Source organism: Bidens hawaiensis, unplaced genomic scaffold, assembly GCF_021521415.1.
Source record: "Bidens hawaiensis isolate Kalapana, Puna unplaced genomic scaffold, B.hawaiensis_p1.1 tig00042404_1, whole genome shotgun sequence".
Lineage (NCBI taxonomy): Eukaryota > Viridiplantae > Streptophyta > Magnoliopsida > Asterales > Asteraceae > Bidens > Bidens hawaiensis.
This window is the reverse complement of record NW_027497512.1, coordinates 66,041-78,259: the sequence shown is the minus strand read 5'-3', so window position 1 is coordinate 78,259 and position 12,219 is coordinate 66,041. Positions and strand designations below refer to the sequence as shown.

General features: G+C 37.4%; 1 protein-coding gene across 1 annotated transcript; it reads right to left on the bottom strand.

Moving 5' to 3' along the window:
• Window positions 1-5,767: 5,767 nt before the first annotated feature.
• On the bottom strand, window positions 5,768-6,369 carry LOC143593626 (uncharacterized). Its single transcript, XM_077073200.1, has 2 exons — window positions 6,136-6,369; window positions 5,768-6,064 (listed from the first exon to the last, which is right to left on the bottom strand). Exons 1-2 carry the CDS (start codon window positions 6,367-6,369, stop codon window positions 5,768-5,770), a joined length of 531 nt encoding a protein of 176 aa, XP_076929315.1.
• Window positions 6,370-12,219: the final 5,850 nt, after the last annotated feature.

The window sequence follows — 12,219 nt, the reverse complement described above, 5'->3', positions numbered from 1 at the left end:
TGTCGGATGAGTAGTGGAAGAAAGCTTCGACAACTTTGTTTTGTTCTTGAATTTCATTGGCTTGCTCTTCTTCCGGTGGGATCGTACCTTGAAAAGGTAGAAAACTTGATGAAGCTTGGTTCTTGATTTTCTCAAGGTATTGAACATAGGGGTCAACAGAACTGTAGCTTGGATTTTGGGAAGTGAATGATTCCTCCATCGGTGGGATTATCAGGATGTTCTTATTCTGGTTCTTACTCAGATTCTTCTTCCGGATCTTCCTCTTCCTTAGGGTCCTCTTCTTGTTCCGGTTGCTCTTCCTCCATGAGTTGAACGGTCTCCTTCACAATTGGTGGCATTCGAAAACTTTCATCGGCATCATCACCCTCATCCTGGGTTTGCTGGATAGCCCTTCACTGTTGTTAGGTTGGGAGTCAACTGCATTAAAGGTAGAGAGTATGCCATCTTCGTTGGTCGGAGTGGAATTGCATCCAGTCAGATGATGGAGACCTTGGTTCCTCCTTGATTGGTCGATTTGAGAGGAAAGCATAGGATGCGTGAGGATTTGGTGGTAGGTAAGTTGGAACTCCAGTTGAGTAAATAAGGTGGTATCTCCGATGGTTTATATGTGGGTATCTCTGACGGGTGATATGTGGGAACCTTAGATGGGTGATACATGGGTATTGTTGGTGGGTGGTAGCTTGAGTGCCTTGGTGGTTCACTTCTTTGTTTCGGTGGGCTATCAGGAACATTTATTGGGTAGTGCTAGGTTCCGGGATAGTATACAGGTTTAGTTAGGTCATGTTCTACATCTTGGTCGAAGAATGCTTCATAATAGCTTTCACTCATATTATCCTTGGGGAAAGGTTCGACGATCCCGACTTCTTTTGCCTTGCGTACATAGTTCTCCATCATGCTCTTGAATGACATCTAACATTTTTGGGTGGTTTAGAGTGAGGAGGGAAAGAAAAGGCTTACCAGCCTATCTTATCCCTATATCAAATAAACAAATAATTCCTATAGTTGGATCGAAGCTTAGGTATTATCTTGTAATACCTAATTCGCTAAGATCGATGGCTCTAATACCAACACTTGTCACAACCCAAAACACGGCCTAGGCATGTGACACATATGTTGGTACCATAATTATAAATAAATCAGAGTTACGTTTAAATAGCGGAAGTCTTATAGACTTGTGGATTAAAATGTAATATTTACATATTCAAAAGATGGGAATAAAAAGTTTCCCATTTATTGTTTTAAGATTACTTGTTTTACAAAAACCACCATTACATTATATTATGATTAAACAAAAGATCCTAGCCATCAGATATCTTATAGCACTTTGTCACTCCAAGCGTTAACCTTGGTCACCTGCAAAATGTAAGAAAATACGTCAGCAACGAATGCTGGTGAATATGCTGACGCTAAAAATATTTTCTTTACTTAATCACCCCTCGAGACTACGTAGGTCTCGTCCCAACGTGGCTTAGAAATAATTAAGTCTCTATACTCAGTTCCCCCAGCGAAACACCGCAGCGTTCGACTAGTTGAGTGCCTATACGTATACACAAGGTTATACTTCCCAAAGACGAGCGTAATTGTGACTAGGTGTGATGTGCCCACCACATATGAAAGGATCCAGACAAACGTACACGATAGCCTGAGGCCAGTATTTATACCCTTGTTTTTAAATGTTTTAGAGACACTTAGTCCTATGTAAAGTTTTTCATATAACACGTTGACTCGTTTGAAAATAAGTTTGTAAAAGTTGGGGTGTATTCACCTTTTGATTTGGATCGGCTTCAAACACCGTCTGAGGGTCTTTCCCACTGCTATCTTGCACCTCTAGTACGAGTATAACCAATTATTAGTCGGATATACAATTCGGCTTAAGACCTTTAGTATTATTTTATAAACTTTACCTTGATGAACCTTTAGTTCGAAATCTCTTTTACTTAAAAACCTTTAGTTTAAAAGTAATTTTATAAACCTTTAGTTTATTTATAAAACCCTGCGTTTCTTCTTCTCTAAAAAACATATTCTTTTCTTTCTTTATTATTTAAGAATAGTTATTTATTACTTAAATAATATTTATCAATATTCCTAGTCTTATCTTTTATTCTTTCTTTGTTATGTTTTCTTTTATTTTATCGAGGTATCGAGTATAACCTCGACCTAAGGTTTAAGCCTTAAAATATTTTATTATTATTTTCATTAGCGTTACGCCTACCTTTGTTGGCTTATAGAAACCCTAAGGACTCGAGCAGCACTCCAACGCCACCTTGCCTTCTATATCTTCTTGATAAAACTTCCTTTCTCGTCACCATCCTTTTAGCATGCCAAACGATGAACACCAAAACTTCACCACTCGTCGGCAAGCCTTTCGAAACTCATCGCCATGGTGTCGAAAATAACAAACCCCTTCTTGGTTGATACGTCAATCGATGATGGCATGAACTTCAAGGAAATGAACACGGAAAACAAGAAATCAGGACACGCTTATCGAGGTGGGTCGATGGAATGGTTGAGAACTTCTAGTGAGATGTTAGAGAGAGAGTGAGATACTTATTTTTGGGATGAGATATGAAGATCCCGGACATGCTATTTATAGGCAAAACCTGGAAGCCCTTCGTGATACGCGATGGCCTCCTGGTCACCCGTCGCGTATCGCGACGTAGCCCAAGCCAGTCACCATATAGGTCTGCCACGTGTCGCCACGTGTCAGGACAAGTGGCAGAAGGTGTGCCACGTGTGGACACGTGGCAGAACTTGTGACAGAGGTGTCAGGCCACGTCATCGCGATACGCGATGACGTAGCTTCAACGATGATCGCGTATCGTTGTTGACCCACTTCTATAAGTTTTAACCAAGCTCTTCGCGATACGCGATGAGCATGTTCTTTGTCCCGTCGCGTATCGCAATGGGACAGAAAATCAGAACTTTTATTCTAAGTCCTAAGATTTGGAATTTTGACATTTTTGGTCCCTATACTTTGGAAGGTTGACATTTTGAACTCAAAATTTTCTCGATGTTACAGAATACACGATGTGTTCCATGTTTCCAACCTACGTAAGTGTTTGGCTGACGAAACTTTACTATGCCTTTAAAAGATATTGAAATCAACGAGAATTTAAAATTTGTAGAACAACCTCCACAAGTTGAAGATTTTAAAGTTAAGAATCTTAAAAGACGAAAACTGAAGTTAGTCAAAATAAGATGGAATTCCCGAAAAGGACCAGAATTTACATGGGAATTGGAATCATAGATGAGAAAGAAATACCCGCACCTATTTTAACGAATCTCGAGGACGTGATTCATTCCAAGGTGGGGATGATGTAACATCTTGAAAAATTCCATATTTACTTTTGGGTTAAAATGTAAACTTTGAAAATAGAAGGACCTAAAAATAATTTAATAATAAATATGGCAAAAAAAATAATATATATGGATTATATTACGTTAAAAGAATTCATAATTAAAGAAATGGAGGAAAGAATTCCATCCCACATGGAAAGGAGGAAGAAAATAGAATTCCTTTCAATGGGTATAAATAAGGAAAATAAGTTCCATCCCACATGGAAAGCGGGATAAATTAGGAAGTTCTTTTTAAGAGATGGAGTTTCAATAGTAATATTCTTTTATGCTTAACATGCACCAAGTGGTCCTAGCAGAGGGTGCGGAGCACCCGACGCGCACGTGCACGGGCTCGGGCGAAGACGAGGACGATGGCGACGGCGAAGGAGAAGGGCGTTGGGTGAAATGTGGAGCTTTGATGGCGCACTTTGCACTTCGCACGCTCAAATCGCCGCGAGCCGCTTGAGAGCCGCCTTATTGATTTTGGAAAGTGGAAACGAGGCCAAGAAGTGACAAGATATAAAAGTACAAGGACTAAAGTAAAAATTCTTGATTTCAAGACCCGTCATGATAAGCGATGGATCAACGGAATAACCCATCGCGATACGCGATGGGTACATCATATTGCCCCAGGATGGGCGGTGTGGCGATACGCGATCGCTCAACCTTTTAGGTCATCGCGATGACCAGACGAAGTAATCATGACACGTGTCCAGCGACGTGGTGCCACGTGTCAACACGTGGCAGGTCTACTAGTTGACCAATAAAGTCTAGTGGGCGGCGTCGCGATACGCGATGGCCGAACCTAAAGTTCCATCGCGATGCGCGATGGAATATTATATTCAATGGCGGTTAACAGATCCATCGCGATACGCGATGGATACCTTTTTGACCCATCGCGTATCGCGATGGGTCACAATATCAGCCCTATAAATTGGGGTGTCGGGCTCTACTTTTTGAATCCCAAATTCCCACTTCACAATCACCTCTCTCGAAATAAGTGCTTCGACCTCGTTGTGTCGACGACCCGTTCTCGAAATACGTGTAAGGCGTAGAAGTGTTGTTAGATCATTCCCTCGATATCAACCACAAGTAGGAGTGCTGCCCCCGTCAAGCTTAGGCATTTCTTGAACTTCAAGCCATACAAGGTAGGGGTTCTGCTCGATTATTTTATTATTTATGGCTTAGACCCTAGTCGAGGGTATAATCTACACCTTGATTATACAATAAGTGAAATATAGTTTTCATAAGACGGGGGTATAGATAAAATATTATTTCTTTATAATTTTAAAGATTTTATAATGTTTCTTAAGAAATAAGAATCTCGGTATATACGTTTCTTCATGAAGAAGAAACGTAGTGTTTAAATAATGAAACCTCTTGTACTAAAGATCCAAGTATTTTTTAAAAGAGAAACGATTATCAAGGTAATGATTATGCAAATAGACTAAAGGTCTAAAGCTATATCGTTGATCAAGTATTTATAAAAGGTTATTCTCATACTATATGTCCGAGGTAACAAGAAGAATATATCAGTAAACTGCACTGATCATAACAAAGGTGAATACGTCCAAACTCTTTATAACTTTTAATCTAGTCTTATAAATGATTATATGGGATTACGCATCCCTAAAACGTTATAAACAAAGGTATTCGCTGGCCCTCAGGCTATCGTATAAGTTTTTATGGATCCTTTCATATGTGGATAGACGGTGGGCACACCGCACCACGCTTGATTTTGCCTCCACCACGTTGGGCCGGACCTACGATGTTCCAGTGAGGATAATCTTGTGTATATAGGTAGTGGCTACGATCTCGAAGGCTGCGGTGTTCATTGAGCGGTTTCAAGTTGAGCCGGAGTTTGTAATAGTTACTCAGACTATTAGAATTTAATTATTTCCTAAGCCACGTTGGGCCGAGGCCTACGATATCTTGAGGGTATAACTCTTGAGGGTATAACTAAGTATCAAAATATTTTGTATCAACATATTTTATAACTGTTTTTTTTTTCAGGTAATCAAGATTAGGTGTTTAGAGATGAAGAATAGCCATTAGACGATCTGATGGCTTAGATAAAGTTTTTATTATTAAAATAATGTAAATTATGGTTTTTATGTTTCAAACACTTTTGTACCAACCATCGGGTATTTAATTCCTGACTTTTGAAAGATATTAATATTTTAATTAAAACTTCCGCTTTACAACTTTAAACTAATATATTTATAAAACTGGTACAACTATTGGTCACGCTCCTAGACCCTAAGTTGGGGTGTGACAAAACCGGAAGTGTCAAGATTAACCGAATCAACCTGTCAACCAAATAGTATGTCTCACATTTCTGAGTGTCCACAAGAATCTTGCATAGATCCGAAATACATGATACATCGCTTAGCTTGGTATTGTTTGTCATTTCAACATTAAAAACCACCAACTAATCTCGTAAATGAGTCCTCTCCGGCTCTGTAAAATCTTCAGGATAATACTTCTCAACATGTAGACAAATCTCATAAACATTTATCTGTTTTGAAGCCAAACTAGAACTAAGAGATAAAAACTCCATCGTGTGGTCATTGAATCTACTATCCAACTCTTGCAATTGTATGTCTAATGTGGATGTAAAGGCATCCACTCGGTAATAATGTTCAAATGTAACATGGAGATCTTTTTTACGAGGCCGGTACCGAGTAGAAGTGTATGGAGCGCTCATATCCGGCATTTCTATTGTATGCTTGTTGCAAAAACAAGTAACTTTTTCAAGAAATGAAACCTATCCAGTGTTCTATAATCATATAGACTAACCTTTGTTGATGAAACTAACTCCACGGCATTATGAATATCTTGGTTTTTATTTTGTAATGCTTGAGAAAGTGTATCAGTTCTTCCCAATACTTCCTTCATCAAGTGAAGAATAAACACAAACTCAAATGATTGCATGTACTCGTATGCTGCATCAGCATCTCCACGTTGAGCAAAAGTAGTATGAGATAAGTCTTGAATTATTCCTTCGAGAACAACACGAGTGACATAATACATGTTAAGAAAACTACAAATGGAGTTATAATGGGAACCCCAATGTGTATCACCAGCTCTTTTCAATATCACTTGATTTAGTCATGATCCCGATTTGATTTCACCGAATTCCAATAATCTGTTAACCTCATCTTCCTTGGTAATTTATAACTCATCATGACGCTTACTAGAAGCACAAACCACGTTAATTATAAAAACCATTTTATTAAATAAGTTGTGTACTGGAATAACTTCTCTTGAAGCATAAACCAAGGCAATTTGTAACCTATAAGCAAAGCACAAAAACGTAATAAGCATAAGAGTATTTAAGTCAAACCGAAGGAAAAAAGACAAAAATAAACAAGTAACCTGTGAGCAAAGCAGTGAACATAATATGCATAACGACAATCCTTATGAACAAGTGCCTGTAATCCGTTTCATTCTCCTCTCATATTGCTAGCACCATCATAACCTTGACCACGGATTTTATTAACATCAAACTCATAATGCAAAAGTTGTCTCCACAAACTTGTTTTTAAGGTTGTTGATAAAGTATCGTGAACATGAACGAAATCCAAGAACCTTTCTTGTATCATCCCTTTTGCATCCACAAATCTCAAAACGATGGCCATTTGCTCTTTTCTTGACTCGTCTCTTGCCTCATCAACCATGACACAAAAGCCCGAATCACCCACTTCATTACGAATATGCTTTCGAACTTTATTTGCAATGATACTAAGAATTTCTCTTTGAATCTCACTTGAAGTATACATTGAATTGTAAGGAGCATTTTCTAATATAACCTTTGCCACTTCATCATTACAAGAAGCTAAAGGCGCATTCATTTCACGGAATTCAATGGAATTTTGCGGAATGAGATTTTAAATCCCATAGATTCCTGTGTTCGTTTCACTATTAAATGAAACTGGAATGGAATCAGAATCCCATCAATTCCTATTTTCATGGGATTTTATTGTAACATCCCGAAGTCTCAAAGAATAATATTTAAATATATAATTTATGGCATAATAGTTACTCGGATAAATAGAGAAATAATAAATTAATAAAATAATAGATAAAAGAAAGTCCATGAAATTATAAACGAGTGTTAATAGTTAATTAATATTAAATATGGAAAGAATTACGGACTTAAGTAATTAGAATGGATCAAGATGGTGGAATGGGCTTTAGGTCCATGGGCCTAAAGGGATATAAATACCTCTTAAAACCATCCTAAAACCCTTATCCTCATTTCCATCTTCCACAATCTCTACACACACTTAAGAACACACACATACACCTTACAATAAACGGCTAAGAGAAAGAAAGAAAGAAGAAGCAAGATCGAACGCTAAATATTACTAGATAGTCCATATACAAGATAGATCCAAGATTAAAGTCCATAACTAAGCCAAACGACAACAAACGAACACGAAAAGGTATGTTCTTGATCCTTAAAGATTACGTTTTCATTAAAGTTTAGCTTTGAAACTTGAAACAATAGTAGATCGGGTCTAAACGAACATTAAAGTTGAAAACTTGATGTTAAAATGGAACTTAACGAACTTGTACTATGAACGGCTCGTTTAAAATGAACCCTATATCTAGTCTTGAACATTTTAAGCTTAAAAGATCCGAACTTTATGATTTCCCGAGTCAAGTCTTACCTGGAAATGGTCACGAGAGCGCTTAAGGGGAAAAATGGCTTCATGTTAAAGGTTCATATATTAAATAAATAAATAAATAAATAAATAATAATAATAATACAGTGGAGAACGATCAGGACATCGGCTTCCTTACAGCAAAGCAAATCACCTTCGATCACCATCCAACTCGATTACATTAGAAGCTAATTAATACCCTGCAATCGTTTACAACACCTATACATATTACACCCAAACTCGCATACAATACTTATACATATACACACTCGCATACAGCCACACTAAAACCCAACAGATTGGTCGATTACATCGCGTCCGGGCATAGGTCCTAATCGATTACAATAAACCCGATTATCCTTGGAGCAGCTATCAAGGCTAGTCTTGAACATTTTAAGCTTAAAAGATCCGAACTTTATGATTTCCCGAGTCAAGTCTTACCTGGAAATGGTCACGAGAGCGCTTAAGGGGAAAAATGGCTTCATGTTAAAGGTTCATATATTAAATAAATAAATAAATAAATAAATAATAATAATAATAATACAGTGGAGAACAATCAGGACATCGGCTTCCTTACAGCAAAGCAAATCACCTTCGATCACCATCCAACTCGATTACATTAGAAGCTAATTAATACCCTGCAATCGTTTACAACACCTATACATATTACACCCAAACTCGCATACAATACTTATACATATACACACTCGCATACAGCCACACTAAAACCCAACAGATTGGTCGATTACATCGCGTCCGGGCATAGGTCCTAATCGATTACAATAAACCCGATTATCCTTGGAGCAGCTATCAAGGATCCGATTACAAAGGGGATCAATTACAATCGTTGAGTTCTACCAGTGGATTACAACGTGTTCAACTACCCTAGCCTCGATTACAAATAACATCCGAACACAATCCAAGTCGATTACCTTGTAATCGATCTCTTATGGACATCGATTACAATTAAACTCGCATACAATCAAGCCGATTACACCATAGAACCAGTACCAAATCAATTACAGTGAGCCTGATCTCCTTATATCGCTTACAAGCAAGATCGATTACAACAGAACCCGATTATACCTTGGATCTGTTTACGTGACTCGTTTACATATACACATATGACTCGCACACAATCAGAAACTCGTTTCCTTGGAGCGGCTGTGGTAGGAACAAAAGAATAGACAGAAGATGAAGAAGGAGACCTGATGGATAAAGGAGGGATTTTTGTTCATTAAACATCGGCCCAAAGCTCCTAGCCAAGCCCAATTACAAACCCAAATACTAGCCCAAGCCCAATTATAAACCCAAATGAGCCCAATAAAGCAATTAGGAGCAGCCCATTAGTGAACGGTTGGATCCGAACCCAAGACCCGAACACCGAATACCCTAAACCCGCTATAGTTTTGTAAATTAAAAAGACATAGTTAAACCCGTTAAAAATTTATAAAACAAAATATAAATAAATAATAAAGGTTTAATAATCATCTCGTTAAATCTAGTTAACTTGGATAGAAAGTCGGATGGATCTGATTAACATGATTCGTTATCTACTTAATGTGGTTAACCCCGTTAGCTCGGTTAAGTTAATTTAACAATCTTCGTTAAATAAGGAGACCCCGCTAGATCATTAAGACTTAAGTAATGAACTAGCTTATCGAGAAAGCTTAGTTAACTTCGTTAACTTATCTAACTTAATTCAATAACTTGGTTAACTATGTTAGTCAGCAATATGATAAATTAACACATATATATGTTAACAGTTAGCCGGGCTCCATTAATGAAGGGGAATACAGTTAATACAGAATGCAAAAAGGATCCAGGTGAGTTTCTAGCCCCTTCCTTGTTATGTTTTCGGGGTTGTGTGCATACTCGATATGATAGTTAATACACTTACCTTAAATGGTAAATGCATGCCATGTATGATATATGTGATAGATACGAATGATTGCTTGTCGGTACGTGAACAATCTTCGGATATTGCACGTACTGTCAGGTTATAAATAAAGATATGAATATTATATGTAATGTAAGGATGATGTATGAACGTTATGAAAGAAATCTTGTCGGTACGTGAACGATCTTCGGATATTGCACGTGTCGGCAAAGGAAATGATCTCTAAGTGATTATAAGTGTGTGAATGTTATGGTGTGACTTGTTTATTACGTAAATGTTAAACTGATAGGAAGTGTGTTGTAGATACGTAGATGAAAGTGTGATAGTAGTGGTAAGGGGTCTATTAAGGGTGTTAGTGGCATGACGATAGTACGTGGTAGGGTAAGCCTATACGTGCCTTCGTTATTAAAGTGGCATAACGTGAGTGCGTGGTAGGGTAAGCCTATACGTGTCTTCGTTATTAAAGTGGCATAACGTGAGTGCGTGGTAGGGTAAGCCTATATGTGCATTCGTTATTAAGTGGCATAACGTGAGTGCGTGGTAGGGTAAGCCTATACGTGTCTTCGTTATTAAGTGGCATAACGAGAGTACGTGGGAGGGTAAGCCTCTACGTACTCCCGTAAACAAGTGGCTATGACGTAAGTGACAGGTAAGTGGTTAAGGCGTAAGGTAAGTAGTATAGATAGTGGACTAGGTGTCTTCGGACACGTATATAATTGCATGTAATGGTTGTATATAAGTTGCTTGATTAACTAGAACTCACTCAGTTAGGCTGACTTTTAGTATGCACGCAGGTGAGTAGAATGAGGCAGCTAGCTTGAGCGGGGCACATGGCAGACGAATAAGAGACTGGCATCCGACGACTCAAGATGTTTTTACATTATTGATGTTTATTTTGAAAGGCAAAAATGTTGTTAAGACATGTTCGTATAGTAATATGTGATATTTAATAAAAGGTTTATATTTCGCGTAAAGTTTTTAATTAACTCTGATTTGTAAGAACTGTGTTTATGAGTAAATCCGACGTCCAAATGCGAGGCACCGGGATCGGGGCCTTACATTTAAAATCCCACCAAAACTATAAGGAATGTTAAGGAATTTTTATAAACCCTAACACATAGCCCTCTTTCATATTATCATCTTCACCAACTCTGCTCCACAGCCTCTCTCCACTGCCATGCTCCACCGCCGTTCTCTACCACCGTGAACCATCATCGTTCTCCTCCACCGTGAACCACCGTCTTGCTCGTATACCTCCACCGTCGTTCTTCTCCATCATCTTTCTCCTCCACTACAAGTTAGGCTTTTGTATTAATATGCATTATTAATACATATTTTTATTACTTGTTTGTGTTCGTAGTTGTTTCATTGCTGTTGCTATTATTATTATTATTATTATTATTATTATTATTATTATTATTATTATTTGTTTGGTGATGGTGATGGTGCGATTGAGGGCTTGAAAGCTGGATATTATTATTATTAACATTATTGTTATTATTATTATTATTATCATTATTATTATACTTTAATTTCTGTTTTTGTTTAAGTTCTTGTTTAATCTTGGATACTTTTCAAAGGGTTATCAAAAGTTTTTAAATTTTAAACTATTTTTAACAAATATCCATTGCACACCAACTGTTTGATGAAATACTTTGATATAATTTGTTAGATATAAATTATCATAATATAGTTGTTTCATAGTTGTTTCAACAAATTTTAACTCGATGTGTGTTGGTAACGTGTAGATAGGAAATGGCTTGACTTAGTTTACAAACTCGCAAACGTAACCAAAGGAACACAACAATGATTTTGGCATGGTGGAACCAACTTATTACAACTGTTTCTTTGCTTATGCTTTCACTTTACATGTTGGTAGTCAAATACAAAATAGATAAACCACAAATTCGACACTCTTCAGCAAAACTAGATCGATATTCAATATTGTATATGTATGTTTATGAGAGTGACATCATGTCTATATCTCAAATTAGGATGAATCGGCATGTTTTATCAAATTGTGTGACATGCTTAAAACAATTGGAGGATTAAAAGCAAATAGGAATATGGAACTTGTCGTCATATGTTGGAACGACTTTTATTCGCATTTTGAAAACTTTCTAATCGTATGTTTGAACATTGGTTTTAGTATGATATGTTCTAATTAGACGTGCACAAAAAAACCGGTTCCGGACCCGAACCGGTGTACCTGACTTCTAATTAGTAGATGCAACAATATGCTAAATTTATTATTGGTCTAGACATGTATGATGAAGATGGGTGATATGGGTTTTTGAACTTAATTGTATCAAA

Coding starts and splice junctions, on each gene's coding strand:
- LOC143593626 (XM_077073200.1), bottom strand. CDS start 6,369: ATGTATTATGTCACTCGTGTTGTTCTCGAAGGAATAATTCAAGACTTA. Junction 6,065..6,135: donor AGTTAGTTTCATCAACAAAG/GTTAGTCTATAT, acceptor TTTTGCAACAAG/CATACAATAGAAATGCCGGA.